General features: G+C 43.1%; 1 protein-coding gene across 1 annotated transcript; it reads left to right on the top strand.

Annotated features, from left to right (window-relative positions):
- Positions 1-260: 260 nt before the first annotated feature.
- On the top strand, positions 261-10,443 carry LOC138303658 (homeobox protein NANOG-like). The gene is made up of 4 exons (XM_069242961.1): positions 261-763; positions 3,226-3,470; positions 7,435-7,521; positions 9,146-10,443. The coding sequence occupies exons 1-4, from the start codon at positions 574-576 to the stop codon at positions 9,626-9,628; spliced, it is 1,005 nt and encodes a 334-aa protein (XP_069099062.1). The 5' UTR covers positions 261-573; the 3' UTR covers positions 9,629-10,443.
- Positions 10,444-21,327: the final 10,884 nt, after the last annotated feature.

Here is a 21,327-nt window from a genome sequence, read left to right on the forward strand (position 1 = left end):
GAACGAGATACTCAGGCGTGGACCTAGGAGATCTGACAACTCCCCTCCCCAATATCACAGAAGATGGTGTGCCCCAGTCAGGGCTTTTAATTTAAACGAAATGCATTCTGGGGGTTGGAGTTTTGAATCACTATAATGGAAGTATTTGTGCCAAACCGACAGATGAATAGGCTTTCTAAAGAGGGAAGCCCTGGGTTTGATAACCGAACCCCAAAAAGATCAATATGTTTTTGACATTATAAAAGTCCGGGTTCAAGTTTGCGAGAACATAGGGTGATACAGTGGTAGCTGGGTGTTGGGGCGTACCCTGCTAACCCTGTGTGCTACAACGCCGGGGCCGATCCTTCTCACCGAGGACACATACCAATCCCCCCGCCCTCCATAGAGGAGCTAGCCCTCTCACCCTGCACACATGCACCCCTCCAGAGCGCACCGAGCCCCTCCCCCTCCAGTGAGCCCGGCAGGTATCCCAGCCGCACCTGCAGCCCCTCGGCCGCTATAAGAGACCCGCTGCGAGGAGGTGCCTAGTTTATTTTTTCTTTCAGACCGGTGATTCTGACCCCCTCTGGAACCATGAGCAGCCCCGACGCCCCTCTGACTCCAGGCCACAGGCCCCGGCTATCCCTGACAGCACACATGGCTGTACCCCGTTGTTTCCCGCGCGGCCCCGTCACCCGCTTCTATTGGGGCCCGGAGGGGCGGGATCCCTTTAACACGGGCCACACGGAAGGGGGCCCCCCAGGGAAGGGGGACCCTGCTGCAGGTAAGAGGGTTATAGACTTGTTAGTTGGGGGAGATGCGCACTCCCTCAAGTGGGGTGGGGGCTCACCCACTTCTGGTAGTATGGGCTTTCTTCTTCTCTCTCATCCCGCCCCCACCACACACCTTTTAATTGTTCCATGGTAATATTGCAACTTTGCAGTGCAATGTCTTGTCAGGGGAGTAGCTCCCATTGGTGCAACAGGTGTAGTGGCACCGGGGCCCAGAGGGACCCACTGACCCTTATTTTTGTGTAGCTGAACGGGCGCATTTCCTTCCTTGGCCAAGGGTGTGACACACCCACACTGCGGTACAGGGTCTCCAGCCCCCCGCGATTGAAACCCTCTTCATATACAACTGCTTCGATTGTGTTAACGCTTTGCGAAGCCTTCCTACTCCGCTCCGCCTAATTGAGGCCTCTCACCTCTTCTAAATCTGGCCCTCAGTTATTAGAGGGTCTGAGAACCGTGTCTCAAATTCACCCTTTAAAATCTCTTCTACGGGGAACGCGAATGGACAAAAATGTAGCTCCCTACGACCGTGCAGATCGCTAGTTTGAGTTTGGTAAATTGGCATCTGTCATGCTCCGAATGTATGTTGAAAATTGCCCTCTGCAGTGAAACGAAAATGTGGTCCTAACACAGAGCATGTGTTGGCCCAGAAAACACCCTCTCGGGACAGCGGTTGGGGGTGGCAGGTCAATTGATAATTTGTGCCACTGTTTGTCAGGGCCACTGGAATTTTGCAGCAGGGAAGCACCAAATTATGCGGCATGGTTGACTAAACTAGGCACGTAATGAAAATGCAAATTATGCGGAATATTGCAGGACATTTCTTTAATAGTATTCCCTCATTATTTTTTATACACGGTTTTACTGTCCTGGCAAAGATTTTACTTCATAAATACCAGTTAGACCAGATTAAATCAGTAATCAACTGAAAGATGGCCGGTTAACCTTTGCGGAGGCATTCTCTGTTCGGGTGAACACCACCAACCTAGTTTTCGGTCCTGCTGGAGTTTTTTTTGTGCCGTCAATATGTCTATACGTTTTGAACCTTAATTTCTCAAACTACTGAACAGATTGATAACAAGTCACAAAAGGTACGCTTTCTGAATAAATATCTACCTTCTAGACAAATGTGATGTCGCTCTGTTCAGGTGTGTGTGTGTTTTTTTTTCTCGTTAGCGTTGTCTAATTTTTCTAATGAGAAATGCACAGGGGAAAAAAGCATGGCATCGATGGCAGGACCATAGAATGCCCTTTAACCTCTCTGCCGTACTAGGAAACGTGAAATGTCAGAAGCTACCACGCCCAAGTGGCTGCTTACCCAAAAGACCACAGTGTTTCTGGGCTGTACTTCCACATCTGTACAACTATTGGTCATTGACTTAAGGTAGTTAAGCTGTGGTTCGGTTACCCTACAGTGCTAGTACTTTCTGATGACAGACCACCTTTTGCAGTGTCAAAGGTGAGGCACAAGACCATGGTGGAACATCTCTTCCTGTGTGCTGCAATCCGTTGACACCAATATGGTAGTCATCCATGCTCAGTGGCCCACTTGGTAGAGCTTGCAGTGTTTAGCCCAGCTGGGAGCAACCCGTCCAAAATTAGCTTTGAGAATCTTTAGACAGACTTGTAACACTTCCTGACCACACAAAGGCAGAGGGTGAAAGCAGGAGGAGGGTAGCTGCACTTTATTTGCTTAGGACTTTTAAGCACATACAATGCATATTAGAACAAGCCATGGTGCCAAATGTGGGCTTAGACTATGCCTGCATGTTCAAACCATGTCGGGTTATGTCACAAGTTTGAACAAAGTTGGTCACCTCCAGAACGGGATTTGAATACATCCATGCAAAGTCCTGGTTCTGGAACCTGAGCCCTTACAATGGAATCAGTTCACACATGTCAATCTCCTCCTAAGCGGCGTTTATGCACCGTACACGTACCATATGGTCACCATAGGTGGCTTGCACCTCTGACGGGAAGGCCTCTAGTGGCGTTGAAGGGGTACAATGGGGCCTCACACAAGCAAGGAAACACCCTCCAGCAACATTGCAGACAAATAGTCATTTGGGTTCCAGAAGGCTCAGTCCTCCTAGAGCCCCGGTGCCACTACACCTGCCACACTGGGCCCTAACAGAAACCTATTCCTATGTAAATCTTGAGACTTCTTCCCCGTTCATGATTAGTTAAGAACACCATGTTTGATTGCATTTTTTTGCCTGCTTGAATCTACCATCACACTAAGACGCACTCTTCAATAAGTGCTGGACTCTCAGATTGCTTGTTTCGTTTAGTCAGTAGGACAAGTCACACACGGTGGGGCTTCGGGAATAGGGCGTGGTCTAACGCTTCCTGTCACTCCATTTGATGGACGCTGCTTGAACCTCTGTTGGGCCACATGCTCTTACACATTGTTGAAGTTTACTTAGTAATCAACAGATTATATTTTTACTTCTAGACTGGCCATCTTCATCTCCAGACTCTGGAATCGACTTGTCCCCTACTGACCCGGCTTGTCCAAAGTTGGAGTTTTCCTTCCCTCCTGAAGTGGATGTGGTGAAGCCGCAAGAGAAGACTAAGGGGCGCGTCTCCTTCTCAAAGGAGCAGCTCTTTCTCATGCATGAGAGGTTCCAGAGGCAGAGGTACCTGAGCCCTATGCAGATCCAGGAGATGGCCACGTCCCTGGGCCTCACCTACAAACAGGTAGGTGTCTGCAGGAGGTGGGAGTATGAAGTGGGGGTTGGGGATGGCGCTTGTACAGTGGAAACAGGCTTTAGAATAAGTAGGAAGTTCACCCTTTTGCCTAAGTTAGGGTCTGTCCTGCAAACAAGTGTTATTACTTTCAATTTGATGCAAAAAATGAAGTTGGGGGTTACATGCACAGGTTTTCTGGGGTCAAGGAAAGCTATGCTTACTCTAGTAGCAGGGGCTGCTTGTCGGCAGAGGTGGACCTCCAGAACAGCTAATTATCCGGGAATAAGTCCGTGTCTTTGCACTTCACTTTTTAGGAGCTCATGGACTGCAATGACCATTGCCATTATGGAAGACCAGTCCAGGGTTTGCGACGAGTTTTAAACCCACATTTCCAGCCTGTTCCAAATATTTCTCTTAAACTGATTAGAATCTTGTTATTTACATGTATAACGCTTTCATAATTATATTTTATAAGCTATTTTAAGGGGGGAACAGAATGAGCTCCCCATGTCGTCATGGTGATGGAATATTGCTACCTGTAGTAGTTTTTTCTTCTCCAGCTCTGCCCCGGTGGTGTGAAGTGATGTTTTAGTTTTGCCACACCGAGGCTGTAGGAAATGTAATTGTGGCAGGTTAAGGTTGTTTTTGTATTACTTTTCCTTGAGAATGGGTTCACAAAAAGTGCCATCCACTTTCGATTCTTCCTGGAATTTATTCCATTTTTTTTCTGATCCATCCTAGCAGAGGCTAGGCAAAAGGTTTTGCGCAGCCAAATGAAAGGACATTGATTGCCCTGTGGTTAATTCTCATGGACATTTTTGGGAATCGATTCGGGGGGGGGATAAAGAAGCTAAGAGGAACTGCACCCAATTTGTTACAGCCCCCCCCCCCCTTATCTTAATCTCCAAGCTCATAAGTCCCTCATTCACATATAAATGTGCAGCCCAATGGTTTTGTGGAATCATTTATTTCTTAGTTTAGAAAGGTCTTGCCACAACCATTCTAATTTTTTTTTTTTTTTTTCTCGGAATGTGCAATTTTTCAATACTTACCCCCCCCCCCCCCCCCCCCCCCCAATACATAGCCACTAGAACATTCCCTCTGACTTTTCTCAACATTGGTCATGTTGTCGGACAGCAGATGGCATGCTGCAGTGAGTAGACCGACCTCCTGGCCCATTGCCAACCTGCTGTGCATGGCTGAAGGCCGTGCACGGAGTAGGTGTTGGCGGATTGCTTGTTTTCTTAGTGTTATATTTTATTTTTTTTCCTAGCAAATTTATAGGGGGAAAACAACAAAGGTTAAAGTGACATAGTTGAGTATGTTAAGAAGATCTGGGAAATTTTTTTTAAATAAAAAAAAAAAAGAAAAATCTAAAAAAAAAAAACCTTGCAATTCCCTGAAATGTTACAGTAACTTTATAGCTGGATGTTTAAATAAATGAAAAAGTAACATTTTAAAACTGATTCACCAGTTAATGTATGGTGCATTAATTAACTTGGGCCAATGTACTGCTTCTGATTTCACATATCACTCATGGCGTGTTCAATGACCACACTAATTATAACTCAATTGGCACATCTGCACTTAAAACTACTACTCCTCAAATAACACTATAAACTGCTAGATCATTGAAAATAAAAAAATAGGTAGTAGGGGACCACAAACACCATTACTGACTGTACCTGCACTTAGTGGGATTAAAATAAGTGGTGCACAGTTTAACCACTAGTAAAGTTAAGTGCATGTAGCACTACATTTAAACAAGGTAGGGACTGAGTGCAACTCGTGAGTTGCAGACTTATTTTAAGAATAAATTGTGGCCTAAATTAACTCACTTTGCCAAATAGTGAGTAAAACAAAATATTAATATTACACTGCATTATTGACGTGTGAAATTTGGTGCACATGCTATTCGAGTGGTCATGCAGTATTGACAACTTCTATAAAGTGGTATTTAGAAGGTGCAGATATTTGCAGCAGTCCAGTGAATTATGGGGCTTCATATATATAGGTGACTCTCAAACTGTTCAAGACACAGTATGATTGTAAACATGGTTCTAATATTGTATGCTCTTCTGCCAGTTTCAGGAATGTGTAAAGTTATTTTTACAAACCTATGGTGGAAACACTTTTTTGAATGGTAGTCAAGGTTCAATAAAATGCTGATCTCATTGAGGTTTAAAGATCTGTCTTACGCACTTGAATACCAGTAAAAGAGCACACCATCTATACGTGCTTTCAAAGATAAGCTTTTTCATGCATGTTGTGAGGTTACACCCATTACTGGTACAGAGGTGATGGGAAGTTGTCTAGCTTGCGGAATGCCCTCCAGCATGAAATGCAGTAAACTATCACATTCAATTGTTGAGGTCATCAATGCTGTAACTAGTGATATATAGTGTGGGTGCAAGTTACAGTTGGGTCACTGAATTATATGTGGTGGAGTTAATTTTTTTTGTAAACATTAGTGTTAAATCATTTCAACACTTAACTGTTGTGCTATTTTAACATTTATATTTGTAGCAATTGTGCTTATTTTTTTTTTTTGACTAGTAGATTGTTTTACCATAACTTAATTTCTTTTTACCCTTTGTTGTAATTTTGGAGTATGTGTATAATAACCTTTTAAGATAGAATTGACACTCCAGGAGTCGGATGTAATCCCTTTTTTAGAGTGCTTATAAATAAATGCATTGAAAAACACTGTTCCACGGTGTTCTCAGCCTTGGCAGCGTAAAGCAGGTCTGACAACACAACTGAAACATGTGGTCTTTATTTTGAAAGGACTGATCTATGAGCAGTCTATAAATTATATCTGGCCTCCAGAGTGCTAGTTTCTGGCTTGCAGAATGTTGGGAGTATTTGTTGGAACATGGGTAGGCACGCCTGTGCATGACATGCACTTAATGTGTTCATGGTTGCTTCCCCACAAAGTTAGCGCTTAAATAGACTGGCTGTGTGTGTATACATATAGTCTGTGTAATATGGGCTTATGTTGTTATGGAGTTCTGGTGACGTTTTCCAATCACAGGGGTGAAGGCTGAGTGGTTTATAAATGTCACCTTCAGCCAGCACTGGGAGGTTACACTTTCTTTGTGTTATGTTTTATTTTTAGGAATAATTTGGAGCATTTGAGCATAATCCATCCAGTATTCAATGTTTGCTTGAGACTGTTGCTATGTCATCAATGTTACGAGTTTTTTTTTATTTTTTTATTTTATTTTTTTCTTCAATTTGGGGGTGGAGCTCATTTCTATGGAACATGAGCCTTGGGCCCACTGACGAACATTCAGCAGAAGGCTTGGCCATGATAGATGAAAGTCTGTATAACCTGTTACTGAATAGAATGCTTTTTCTGTTGTAAGAGTACAGTGTGGGATTTTGCGGTGCAGAGGTATAAGGGATATAAAGATCTGAGCGAGGGGATGTCATATACTGATTTTAGCTCAAGTATGTAAGCTTGTATTTTGCAGCACAGTGAGCCATCATTTAAGTCTTTATGGGCCCATGGGAAAACGGAACAGATATCTAGTAAAAATTAGACCCTTTGAAGGCATTGAAGTTTAAGATGTTGCGGTAGTCCAGTGCGCTGATCACTGGGGCTCTTATTGGCCTATTGACCGGCTGTGAGGCAACTGCGTCCATTTTGTACCCGCTGAGGTGGCAGTCACAGGGCTAAAGGTGAAAACGTCCTCCTGTTGGAATGAGCCCTTGGGCTTGGCAAAAATTGAAGGGAAAGCCTGAAGCTAGCTTGGAAGGGGGAGAGGGGTGAGACTAGGTGTTGCTTCAGCTGCTGTGGATCAGGGATTGTGTAGTGGTATTTCACTCTTCTGAAGAATTGGGGAGGGGTTGAAATGTCCTTGAGCAACATTGAGGAAACCGTATTTGGCTGCCAGAGCATATGCAACATCCAGGGAGTTGCTTTACCTAGTAACACACAAACTTCCATTTTTTTTTCTTCCGCTGGCAGGTTAAGACCTGGTTCCAGAATCGTAGAATGAAGATGAAGAAGATCAATAAGGAGGGCACCGTTAAGAATGGGACTGACACATTGCAGGTAAGACCATCCGATAACTTGTGTGGCACCTCTTTCAAGAAGCATTTGAGTTACTCGGGCCAGAAAACCAGTTTGGTCATTACCATAATGTCCTTGTTGGTGACGAGTGATGTGATTGGCTTAAACACTAATCAACCAGGCATGAAGCTGTATGAGGCAGCAGTATTTTGTAGAAAGATGCACAAAGAAGATGGCATGTTTGTTTATGGATTGCTGTTATGATAGATTAACACAAATTGTTTCACAAAATGACTACGAGCCATTTTGGGGCTGAGACAACCTTGTACAAGCAGGGGCATATGGGCCTCGATAAATAGGGGTTGATATAAATCCCCTTTGGCATGGGGGTCCATACTCCTATTGGGGCCTGGCAACATTTGGCTTGGTAGCCCTCAGGAAGTCTGATTACATATTTGGTGAATGTGTCCTCACACTGGCAGGGCACACCCTGGCATTTGTAGCCCTGCAAATGCCACAGACTACTTCAGCAGTTGGAGCTCTAGAGTGTAGGAGACTCCATTCCTTGCCCATAGTGGTCTTGGGATTGGAATGTGTTTTTAAGTGGGGCTCCCACTTCTATAGGCAGCTGACACCCACAATATCTGGGCCCCCTGTATAAATAGTTTAGGGTGGCTCGCCTTTTCAAAGTGTCCTTTCAGGTGGTTCTGCAGACAGTCTTAGTGTAGAGTGATGCTCTTACTGCAGAGGAGTCTTGAGCATGGACCGCACCCACAACAGAGGCACAGATGTGAAGCTTCTATACCTGGCTGCCATCTCAACTGAAGGAGTAACTATGGAAGGAATAAAGAGAAGAATCTTACCTTGTATTTCAGTCCAACCCCTTCCCCTGCGATCCACCAAATGGCAGTGTCCTTGTAAGCTAACCCGATGGCCTCGCATTGTTTGATTTCAACTTTGTGCCCTTTTAGGAACACACCTTCACTGATTTCAGAGAGGCCGCCGTAAAGTTGGTTTCAAAGGAAATCATTTACCTTGCTTCAGGTATTTGTAACCCAGTCAGTCTAAAATAGATGTCAGACCTTGCCTTAAAATGGCACTTATAAAAATCACTGTGCTACAAATGCTGAACACATTCCCCCTCTACAACTGGCATGTTTTCTCATTGTCTGAGCTTGTTTGTTTTTTCAAGACTCGGTGCAAGGCGTCAAATGAAGTTTTGTAGGTCACTAATGAGTCTTTGGGATGTCGTCGGAGCTCAGTTCCCAAAGGATTTTGCTTCTAGGCCAGTCATTTAGAATGACTCGTGTGAATTGGTCATTGCCAAACTTGTGGAGTAACAAAACTGGTTACTCAATATGAGGCTAGACACAAATACTGCTTTGGTCTCCTCCGCTTTCTGGGGTGATCTCACACCCAGCTAAAGAGGTTACTTGTGGAATTACTGCTCTACCTAAACCTCTTAAGGAGCGTTTGCTTTCTCAATGGTGACTGAAATTCTGTAGCTTGCTTCATTCTGTGTGTATATTGAAACTTCTATTGTGTGTGTTTTTTGTTGTTGTTGTTTTTTAAGTAAATCTGCATGTGGTGTCTGTTTTTTATTTTTTTTATTTTATTTTTTATTGGCAAAATATTAAACTCCTAAGTTGTGCGTTTTTTATTACAGTGTGATTCACTAACATCAACACGCAGTGAGCCAGCACCAGGATTCTACCCAGGCTATTCCACTCATGGCAGAAACAGTGCTATTGGGCCAATGGTTAATCAATTCCAAACCTATGTTGGTCATCCCAATGCTCCTTACGTGCTCGTGCCGGAAGAGTCGTCTCCCTGGTGGAATGCAGCTGGTGGCCATCCCAACCTTGACTCCCACTTCAACAAGCCATATCAAGTGGAACCTTCTGCCACTCAAGAAATGGATTTCTGGCAGAACGTCTTGGTGATGGATGGCCAGTCCCAGGAAACTGGATACAATTTCCCACAGCACTGGAATTTCCCTGGTGCCTCGGGACTCCTTTATCCAAACAAGCTGTTGCAGAACTACCCACCACCACTGCAGAAATACCCACCATCACAGAGCTACTCACTGCTAAACTATCCCCATATAGATAGGGCTCCTACAAATTGGGATGATTCCGAAGAGCTTTAATTACTGGGCCATTAAATTATTTCTCTAGCACGTAAAGTGATTATGTTCTTAGATTCTGGATGCTGTTCTAAGATCGGTAGATGTGATTTGGTCTACATCACCTGTGGTGATATCTGGAAACTACCTCCAAGGTGGAGGGGACAATAATGTGATGTCCTAGCTGAACAAATCTTGTTTGCCTACTGAACAAACTTTGATGCATGTTGGTCATCTGTTGCTCACTTATGGAATGAGTGGGCCACTCCATCTATCTGAAAAACTGAACTTTACAGACAGGTTATCACTGAGCTGCGATGATTAGGCATGACTTTGTATGTATGTTCGACTTCTGTAATGTGGGTGCATGGTTTCCTACCTGATTAATTTGTTGGAATTTGGTTTGATTTTAAGACTGGTGTGTGTCATGCCTTGTATAGCTCCTTCCCTGCCATCAAGAGTGCTGGACATTTTTGATGCCAGAGGGGTGCATGTCATACCTGCTTAGAAATGTTTACCTATTCCTTTTGAGGCATTCTGCAGATTCTCTACAGACGTATCCAGCTTCCAAGGGAGTGTCGTGGCTGTTGACTTCTGCAAAGAGAACAGTGTGGCTAGCTTTGGATGCATGTTGAGTGAAGTAGTTGTATAAAGGTACTATGATGGAGAGTGCACGTATCGTGATTTTATATGGTTTTCTTCCTGTTTAAAATTTCTTGACCTTTTATCAAGCAGAATACTTGTACTGAATTCTCAGCTTGCATGAATTTTACAAAGCCCTTTCAGAATACTGAGGAATATAAATTATCAGTGTTTCAAAACTTTAAAAAAAAAAAAAAAAAAAATTGGCAATGGTCAAAAAAAATAAATTCGCTGAATTGCACCTTTGATGTGTATTAAGGGCACTCTACTATATTGGAGTAGATCAATTATAGGATCCTATATAAGGAAGATGGTCTACCATAATAATTTGCCCAAGAAAGCAAAGTATGAAAATGTAAAGGTTGCAATAATTTTGGGGTTTTCACTTTCCTCCAGAAGGGATGGAGCAATGCCACAAAAACCATGTAGATTATGCCATTAAGTCATTGCACATTTTAATGCAGATATCCTGAAAATGTGGCTTTGCTCACATAGACGTGATTTGTTGAATGTGATGTGGTATTAATTCGAAGAGGGAATTCTTCTGTCTTACGATTCAGGCCGCCCAAAATTAATCCTCTGCTGTCCTTTGAACCAAAATCCCACTACAAGTCTAATTAAGAGGGGATGTAAATAGAAAGGAAATACTGAGCTCATAAACATCTTGACATAGTCTGTAGGGGTCTGAAAAATCTGCTAAGCCTAGCTTGCATAATGTGTGGCTTACTGCCACGGCCTATCAGATGACCTTGAGAATCACGTTTAACGAGGAGTAGATTTCAATCATTCTTGGGAACCTCACACACTCTACTTGCACTCAATCAAGTGGGAAAACTAGGGATACTGGACAGAGGAACCCTTGAATAGACAGCCAACTTTGTATGAAATGTATCTAATCAATCTGGTTTCTTTCTGCCTGTTTGATCCAAGTTTAAAAATGGCTGTTTTTAACTTAACTACTCTGGTGCTGCAGTTTTCTTTACATGTTTGTAATATATTCATACTATGTATGACTAAATTGTGCAATATATAGCTGAATAACCTTTCTTGTATGTAACAAATGGAAGGATTTCGGCAGTTGACTAAATTTGCCTTAGTGTTCAATCTGAATTATTGTACATTTTTTAGTAAAGGCAGGAGCATTCTTCAGTTGTACGCTAACATCTTAACTCCCCTATAGACTTGTAGGGACAACTTATCTAGGGGTGACATTCTACAAATTAGGTTTTGTGTCTTATGGTAATAAAACATTTTTATTTAACTTTTAGTATACATTTTAACTGAAATGTTTATCTACTCTGTATTGTACTTGCAGCGGCGACCTCAAACATTTAGTACAGTTTAAACACATGCCTTCTGTATAAATAAAACCTTTAGATGTTAATAAAACTAATGCTCTGCTGGGCCAGGCTGTAAAAAGATGTTACTTATGGCTTTTATTAGTTGTGTACTTAATTACATTGATTGCAGGAGCTGTGCTCTTTGGACAATAAAGCGACTGCCTTACGGAGATGGCTTTGTACATATGTTTATTATTGGGGGGGAGATGGGGCAGGACAAGTTAACAGTATTCCTGAGGGCTTATGGGAGCATGTGAGGTTCCACTTAAACCTTAGCTACCTTAAAGGACCACCTGAATTTGAACTTGGTAGGTGCTCCTGTCTTAAATACCTCTGGTTATCTGAAGGGACCAAGGATTCAGCATGTCACAAGTTTTAAGGTTCTGGAGTTTTGTTTCTAATTGATATGTCTGCAAAAGTAAAAATCTGCTTGTTATAATATACTATTTTGACTGTGCCCTTAGTTGAAGACCAGTTCTTAATTTGTGTCAGTGGTATAAATGATCGCTTTTTTTTTTTTTTTTTTTTTTTTTTTTTTTTTTTTTGTGGATAAAGTCTTATTTTCAATCATTGCAATTCGAACCAGGTTGAGAGAAGGGTAGAAAAGGAAGAAATTACTATGAATGGAAGAGGGTGCTGCAGAGAGAGTAAAAAAATAAAATAAACTACAAAAATAAAATGAGACTGGCAGTGAAGGGTGGTGTGGAATAGGCTAGGCAGCCTTAATGTCCTATACCCTCTGCATTCTGCAATTCTCGCGTCTTTAGGGAATAGTTGTCTGCACAACCTTAAGGCAATTAAGAGGATAATACTGGAGTGCATTGGGTCAAAGGCCAAATGAGATGTATGGGACTTCCCTGATTTTAGGGATCATGGTAAGTGAATAGTTGAATAAATTCCAGATTGTGGGCCTTGTGTTGGGAGGGGATTGGGTAATCTACAGGACTATACCACCACAATTCACTCCCTATGGCAAGCACACTGCATAGTGGTAATCCCCTAGGATTTTTTTTAACACCCGCAATCGCGGGCAGAAATGGCATAGTTGTGCAAATATCATTTTACGGATGGGTCATGCCTCAAGTTACATTTTGTATGGTCTGCATTGGCATATCTACGTCTAAACCAAGGCAGCAGACCAGCTTGGCTGGGGCACTACAAAGATTTTAAAGGTAGTCCTGGTTGCCATAGGACCAGAGATGCGATTTTGGATCTAAAGGTCAGAAGAGACTGCCTGCTGCTGATTGTCAAGAAAGCCAGTCTAGCGCTTGATCTCATGCCAAATCCTTTTGCTAGCAACAAAGATAAAATGGTAGCAAATAAGCAGACCTGTGGCGTGGAAGGGGGATTTTCGAGCCTAACTCTTATTAGACCCAAATTTGAAGTTGTACAAAGCTACTGGTAGGCTAGAATATTTTCCTGTGGTAATGAAAAACATCTGCTTAAGCAGAACAAAGTATGTTAGAAGATTCTTATCCTCTGTGAATAGTGGTGGTTTGGTTCTTGGCTGCTGGAGAAATATGGTGAATAGGATCATAGCTACAAGATTAGCTGCAGGTTTTCCATGATGTCAGTCATAGTCAAAGGTAAATGGAACCGCTTGTTGAACAAGGGCACCGCTTGAGTCTCCGGAGCAAAGGGTTGTCTGAAAAGAATGGTGAGTTAAGATGGGTACATACAATGGGTCAACAGAGGAGCTGTTTTCTAATCGGACCGGATGTGTGATGGTGCTGCTTATGAGCAGCTTTGTCTACTATAGAGAAAGATGAGGAGGTAGTGCATAGTAGAAACCTTTCTCAATGTATGTACAGTCTCTACACATAGCCTATCATGAACCTACACCAAGCCGATCATGGACATTCCTGAGGCCCCTCCATGCCCTTCCACACAACCAGGCGTGTACTTGGGCTGAAAGTCTTAACGTGGTTGGTTTGCTAAAAACAGATGGGTTGAAATTTCTCCTCTTGAAATGGGGACTGTAATTAACAGGTGATGTTGTGTGTTGCAAAGACGGCGATGGCTACAGGTCTGCCGGTTGGCCCGTCTACCTGGCCTTTTGCTTTATCTGTTGGTTTCAGAAATTCGTGAACTACTGTCTACCCTTCAGTATCTCTTAAACATGAAACTATGGAGGACTAATGCAATGGAGTGTATCAAATTGAAATTGCATTTACATTGTGCTTACTACCCTGGACGAAGAATTTCAATTATTTTATAGGAGTAACACGCTACTCTAAAACCCAAAGGTATTTGTCAGTCAGGTTTTAGGATTAGTTTTGTTCCCTCAAGGAAACGGTTTGAGCATCTCTTTTGTCTTTGTGATTAATCAGTTGGGTGTGATAACTGGTCTGTGTGCAAGGTCCAACTGGCCATACTGGGCATTGGGCATTTCTGAGGGAGGCTGTAAGGGTGGGGAGCTGATTCGGTTACTGGGGGGCAGTTTTGTAGCAGTGCAGCAGTTTTAATAGCAGTGCAGAGTTCCTTGGATATCCAACAGTTTTCAGGCAACAACGAAAGTGCCCAGAACATTTGGTGACTAATGTACCTAAATAAATTATTTGCAACTTACTTGGAGTGCTGTTCTTTCTGATCAGGGAGGTCGAAGTGTGTGTGTGTGTGTGTGTGTATATATATATATATATATCTCCTCGTTGGCAGAGGTATGCACCCTGTCCAAGAATTGCCCTCTAGTAGCTTGTCATAGAGCAGTCAGGCTTGGCTGAATGCGTAAAGTGTTCATGCAACCCTTCCAACAGTGAAAATACCACACGAAAAACCACTTGTGGTTAGAAAAATAGAGCTTAATATGAGAAGACCAACATGACAAAAATCCAATAAGTAGAAGTTGAGAAATTAACTTAAAAAATGCAATTTAGTGCTTACAAGCATAAAGTGCTTACCGGGAATATCTGGTGATGCTAGACTGGGTTAAATCCAGAAGTTTAGGCTACTCATCATGGAGTGTGAGTCTGATTCAGTCCCATACAAGTCCCAATGAAATTTTACCTTATCAAGAATTGGGCCAAGCGTCCTGTTCACAGGGTAGAAGTTCTCCTGGAGCAAGGAGCGCATCTCTGGTGTGAAGAGTTGGCCAGGCATCTGGGACTGACAAGCTGGAGCCTTGGAGTGCTTGATAGTTGCTGTGTGAAGAGACAAACTTGAGGCGGCTTGTACTGGTTCTTTGGGTGAGTGGCATGATTATGGTGTGTGAACGCCTGTTCCCCTTCAAAGGGCCCAGGACCTGAGAGGTGCTTCTTTTGTGGGGAGGGGGGGTGTTCTGGGAGGCTGTGGGGAGACTATTGTCCCTCAGGTTCACATCAGGAGGTCAGCAGACTAGCCCTTGGTGTCGCTCTGCTGTCCTGGGTTCAAGATGGAGGTTATAGGTCCAGTTCTGCCTTCCACAGGCAAGAGGGCAGCAGGCAAGCCCAGCAGAGTAGTAGCGTGGCAGTCCTTGCAGCAGCCCTTCCTGGCAGAGTATCCAGAGGTCCAGAAATGTAGTGAGTTGGTAGTGGCAGAGGTGCATTACTTCTACCCAGTTGTGCCTTTGAGATGGGAGAGACTTCAAAGAATGTTATTTAAAGTTCAGAGATCCTCCCTTCCTTCCCTGGCTCCAGACACACTACAGGGATGGTATGACACCCTTTGTGTGGTGCAGGACAACACTCATTCAGGTGTCTGCCCCTCACATCCTGATCCATCAGGCTGTGGAGGGCCCCTCAATCACATCTAAGCTCCCTTTGTGTGCCTGTCTAGAGGAATGCACAAGCTCGGCTGTCATCCCACCCCAGATGGGCAGTAGGCACCAAATGGTTAAAGTAAGAAAACCCCAACTTTGTAAAAGTGTCATTTTAAGAACTGCAATTTAAAATGTGACTTCACCTTAAATTGTGATTTTTAAATTGAGTAGGCACCAAATTTGACAAATCCATATTTTCCAGATTGTGAATTGCAATTAGAAAATGTATTCAGGCAATCCCAATGTAATGCTATGGGAGAGATGGGCTTTACAGTAGTGAAAACTGACTTTGGAAGTTTTTCACTACAAGGACATGTCCAACTTAAAAGTACATGTCCTCCCTTTTAATACATTGCACCCTGCCCTCTGGGTTGTGCTGGGCCTACTTTAGGGTAACCTATATGTATAACAAGGATTTTCAATGCAATAGACCTTGCATTTGCTCGAGTTAGAGCAATTGGCATTGTAAATTCATAACTGGACTTTTCTTGCAGCATAAATTGGTCAATCGTGCTGCATCATTTTTGTATTTTCCTGCCACATAATTCCATTGTATATATCTAAAGCACTTCAATTTACCTTCTTTTATCTGCAGCCAAAAATGAAAATGTTGCCATTTGGCATCCTAATTTAAATCTAATGGTTAAAACAGCCCCTAGAAGACACCACAATGAAAATAGCATTTGAAAGAAATATGGTCATGTAACCATACAGTTGTCCCCTAGAGGACACAGCCACACAAAGAAAATGCCAGAAAGTAATGCAGTGTAGCCATATATTTGGCCCTTAGAGTGCATAAATGCCATGCACATTACTTAAGGCAACAGGCCTACTGCATTGATATTACAAACAAGGCCCTTAAAAACAAACTACACTCAGCTGTAAAACAAAAGTTCCACCCATGAGTGAGCTTAAACAGACAATGAGTGGTGGGAGGGGTTATTATTTTCCTAACCTAGTGTGGTGACCCAGAGATGATGATTAAGACAGTGCACATTGTCGTGAATGTTTTGGTGGTGTCCCATTGTCCTAGGACCACCACAGCCTGAGTTATGAGCAAAAACTTTTTCTAAAAGTAATGGCCTGCAAAGCATTATGGGGTGAGTTCCAGAGCGCAGTGGAATTTGTTGTATCCGCTCTCCCGCTATGTCGGGAGAGCTGCTTTCAGGATCTGTGTGTTTTTATTTTATAAGTAAAGCATTTATCAATTACAGGTGTTTTTGTGAAGGCTAAGGAGTGTGATGGGGGGGTGGGGGGGAGAGAATCCAAAAGAAATGACTTTGATTGTGTGACAGTGGTAACAATGTGACCAGCGCTTCAATACTGCAGATGAAGTTTGTGCTGTTGTGATCGCCATGGTGCATTAAGGGGAGAGACCAAATAAAAAAATTCACCCAGGATGAAGTATATCGGCAATCATCCATGTAGCGGGGTCACTCTGCAAGGTGATAACAAAACTGCCCCAAGGTGGGATAAGTGTACAGCATTTACCAATGACACCAAGGGATTTTTGAACAGAAAGTCCATGAAGGAATGAGTGAAAGTGATGGGCCTGAGGTAGGTGTAGTTAAAAACCCACGGAATACTTACAACAGGTCAAAAAGCACTTGCTCGCTCTTTTGCCAGGCTGATATGGCAGTGTAAAACTGTGCACAGAGGGTCTGTAATGGCAGGCCTGAGACATGGTTAGTGGGCTACTTAAGTGGGTGGAACAACCAGTGCTGCCAGCCCAAAAGTAGCATTTAAATTACATGCCCTGTGCACATGTAGTGCACCTTACGAGGGACTTGTAAGTAAATTAAATATGCCAATTGGGATTAAGCCAATGCTGACATAATTTAGAGGATAGAGCAGAAGCACTTTAGCACTGGTTAACAGTGGTAAAGTGCACATAGTTCTGATGTCAACAAAACAAGATCTGAAAATGGAGAGAAGCATGCACACATTTCAGAGGGTAGTGGAGGGAGGAAGCCTGCCCTGAGGCTAACAGGTATAACAAATACACTTCAGAGGTGGAGGTGCAAGGGGAGTTTGCACCTGTGGGACTGAGCTCAGGGCTTGACTGTAACCCAGGCCTGTGCTGGACCCCAGGAAGTGCACAACTGTCAGTTATGTGCAACCAGGTTCAATGCTGGGCCTGTGCATGGTGAGTAAATGAGAACCTGTGAACACCTTTGAGCAGAGGGCCAGCAATAATACTTCATGTTAAACCCTAGAAGCTCACTGAAAAGAATACATTAAATTGAGGGTACAAACAAGAAGAAACTCAAATTCAGCAGCTACAGTAGAGCTAACTATATAACTCGCACCCCGACATGCATTGCCTATGACTTCACATATTACGTCCCCCATGACCTGTTAAATCATACCCCTAATGACAATTTACATCACTGGCATCATGCAATTGACTTGACAGTTTGGTATAAGATTTCTTAATGGAAGGTATTCAGTAATGCACGCTTAGACCCAATTTTCTGTAATCTCTTTTGTACTAATGTTCATAACTTATCAAAAGCAGAATATGAAAAACATCTGTGAAAGTGCTCACATTAAGTATAAATTATGCATTTTGTTTTCTTGGATTGAGGCTAGCGGTGGGCGAAACTCGGAGTTTAATTCTATGGAATTCTAGAGTTACAGAAAAACTTGAGTGAAGTTCTGCTAACAAGTGGAAATATACATCACCCTGCTTACGCTGCAATTTAGGAGCAATAGTGTGAGCAGCACTGAAAAATCAGTACAAACTGCACTATGTAGTGTGCAATAGCGTGCAGCAATTTAAGTACAAATTCTACTTGAGTAGCAGCAAATCTGCCCAAGAAGCAGCCCTCTTACTGCCCACGTTTGAAAACAGTGCTCGAGGATGCTAAAGCTTGCTCGTATTTCAGGAGTCTCGCAGGACAAAATTCCACTGTGAGTTAGTTGGCGGAAATTGGCTGGGACTCCGTTACAAGAGTAAGAGGGAGTCACCATTTCTGATGGTGCAACGAAACTTTCCACTCGCCCCCAATTGAGGTGCGTACGAAACATGAATGATCTCTAGACCTTAGTGAGGTCAGCAACTTGTTAAACCTTTAATACAGTTCAAAAACAGTGTTTGGTTATTATTTACCTTACTGAAGTGTGCATGTTGACCTTATCTGTCAAAGAATTTTACATGAATAGCTTTATATCTATATAGTCGCCAATGACAGTGTGCGCAGAATCAGGACCTATGGACAACCCTCCATAGTATGTAAAGGTTCCCTACACATGGGATAATGTCCCAGAATCTTCACTGAAAGTCTGGAAATAAATATCTGCACTTTATAAACCTACAGATTATTTAGAAATGTGTTGATAGAACTACATAAGCACTTGCTGGGATTAAAGTGCACAGAATATACGTATATAATACAGGTGATTTAAACCCCTTATCAGCAATCACCAATATCAAAACTGAGCATACAAAACGCCTTTTTAATTCACGAACAGAAATAATTTCAGCATATGAAGGCATATAACCCTCCATACTCTAGTGCAGAGGTCTAGGCAGATATCCTTGAGCCACTAACAATTTATAGCAATTTAAGATAGAGCAAGTAGACTGCTGGTTGACACCCAGATTGTGGGATTTGTTGCAACCAGCCGAGCTTTAGCACTCCACAAAGATAAAGGAAAGAGGAACAACAATGTATCCGTTAGGGTTCCGTGTCCAGCAGCCAGATGCTTAGCAACAGTAGATACTTGCAACAATATGTGTAACTAGCTCAGAAATCTGTGGGTCAAAACAAGCAGTAATGTGGCTTCTGCAGCCAAGAGACACTCAAGTACATTACTCACTCCAGTAACCAAGGCTTTCAAATGAACAAATATCCATATCTGACACACAATATTTATCTGAATATCAAAAAGTGAGATGCTCGAAGTCAGGGGAGTAACAGAGACCCTTGCGGTCCAGTGGGGACCCAACTTTTCAGGGGCCTCCTCAACCCTTCAGGGGTCCCCCATTCAGCCGAAGACCAATGATGTCTATGGAATATGGGATAATAGGGGGCCCCTGTACATATGCTGCAGATTGCCCCTTCCTTTTGCATTATGCCAGTCGTTCCCAACCTGTGGTCCGGGGTCCCTGGGGGTCCTCAAAGCCTCCTCAGGGGGTCCGCGACTGCTTAGAAAACAGAATAATTTTAACAGATTAGGTCCCCAGCATTCAGTAATGACTAAGTTGGGGGGGTGGGAGTGTCCTTGGATTCCAATAATGATTCAGTGGGGGTCCCCAGGTTCCAGTATTGATAAGGTGGGGATCCATCGAAGTCAGAAGGTTGTGGACCACTGCATTACACCACTGTGGAAAGTGCTCACAACAAGAAAAAAAAGCTTAACCCACAAGACCCAATGTAATGAAGCGCATACAAAAATCCTCCCAACCCTTAACGCACGTAGCAGCAAGGAAAGAGGATATTAATAAAGGACAGCACTTCTTTAGTTTCTACGCTTTGTCTTTGTCAATGCTTCTCCCTGGGAAAGCAGGTTTATGGGACATGTAGTTTTCTTCGAACATGTGTACTTCTATGAATAAACAGCAGGAAGAGAGACTGTATGATCGAGCTTCCTGTCTTATTATACGATTCACCAAATGGTTGATGCCTTCTTGTATTGTGTGTGATTTACTTTACTTCAGCACTATCTGCGCTGTAGAGGCACTAGTCCTACACGGCTTGACAATCATTCTCTGCAGACCATAGATATAAAGAAAAATCTCCAGACCCTCCTGAAATAGGATCCTTTGCCACGTTCCATTTCGGCTGGACCAAATTAAACACCATGGGGTCTTCTCATGCTGATCCAACAGGTTGTGCCACAGTTTGAGTGATTGCTGCAGTACGCCTCACCTTAGAGCCACCTACATCATTCATTCATGTTACATACAACTGGATTTCTATCAAGGGATGCATGGAAACCTTGATTGATGGCTGCAACTAATTGTGAATTAGTTGAAGTTTGTAGGACACCCTACCTTGCCACTGGTTTTCAACAAGGCATATAGCCTTACCAGTGAGCGTACACATTTCCAACTAAATTTGAAGGGCTCTTGTCGTCAGGGATAAGATTTCCATAGATCATATTTATTTGTGTAATGTTAATTATCTATGTAGGATCCCTAAAGGGGAGGATTTCAGCCAAGTAACCACAACTGATTACACATAAAATTACAGGGACATTTTATTTGACCTGAGTGGTTCATGTTTACAGAGTGATGGTCTTTTGACTTTGTTAACTGTGCTCAGACTACAATTGTTCTAGGAACCTGTTACTCACCCCCTCCTGTCATTAACAGTTTATGGAGGTGCTACAAAGCAGATTCCGGCTTTGTATGTGGTGGTTTGTGAGTTGCAAGAATGTGTGAGGCCTAGGCTTAGTGTCAACATCAGGGCAGTGTGTGCTCTACAAGCAACTAGAATGCAAAAACCTAGCAATTTCACGCTAACATAATTTATGCATTGTGCTGATATGCTGTTGTTTAACCTTTTGCATTGCAGAGTTTAATTCTGAAGACTTATGTTCAGCGCGCATATAAATACTGTTCATATGCAATGTACTGCTGCAGGCTTTCAGACTGTGTCAGGGTGTGGTCCCTTTCCAGGGCCTTCTAGAAGCTTTCCCTGCAGCATGCCTGGGTGTGGTTGTGGGTTGGGCTAAGACTCTATAAAAGGGAGCCAGCCCCGCTCAACGTGCTCACTATTCAGAGGTCCCGGTGCAGAGCAGCAGCAACTTCCTGAGCTCCTGTTCCGGAGGCCTACTTTGATCTTCCAGGCCTTGCCCTTTTCACTCTGCCGGTGATTCTAGATAAGGGCGGTAAGACGGAGGTCGGGCTAGGCCCCCGATCTCGTTCTCGAAGGCTTTCGAGTTCTTGGGCCTAATTTGCATTATAAAACAATTGGCTTTCTTGCATGTGAATGTGCGCTCGAAGTTTGATGGCATTTCCATGCTAACACTTGAATCGACAAGACGCGCGATTCTTC

Source organism: Pleurodeles waltl, chromosome 7, assembly GCF_031143425.1.
Source record: "Pleurodeles waltl isolate 20211129_DDA chromosome 7, aPleWal1.hap1.20221129, whole genome shotgun sequence".
NCBI lineage: Eukaryota > Metazoa > Chordata > Amphibia > Caudata > Salamandridae > Pleurodeles > Pleurodeles waltl.

Coding starts and splice junctions, on each gene's coding strand:
- LOC138303658 (XM_069242961.1), top strand. CDS start 574: ATGAGCAGCCCCGACGCCCCTCTGACTCCAGGCCACAGGCCCCGGCTA. Junction 3,471..7,434: donor TGGGCCTCACCTACAAACAG/GTAGGTGTCTGC, acceptor TTCCGCTGGCAG/GTTAAGACCTGGTTCCAGAA. Junction 7,522..9,145: donor ATGGGACTGACACATTGCAG/GTAAGACCATCC, acceptor TTTTTATTACAG/TGTGATTCACTAACATCAAC.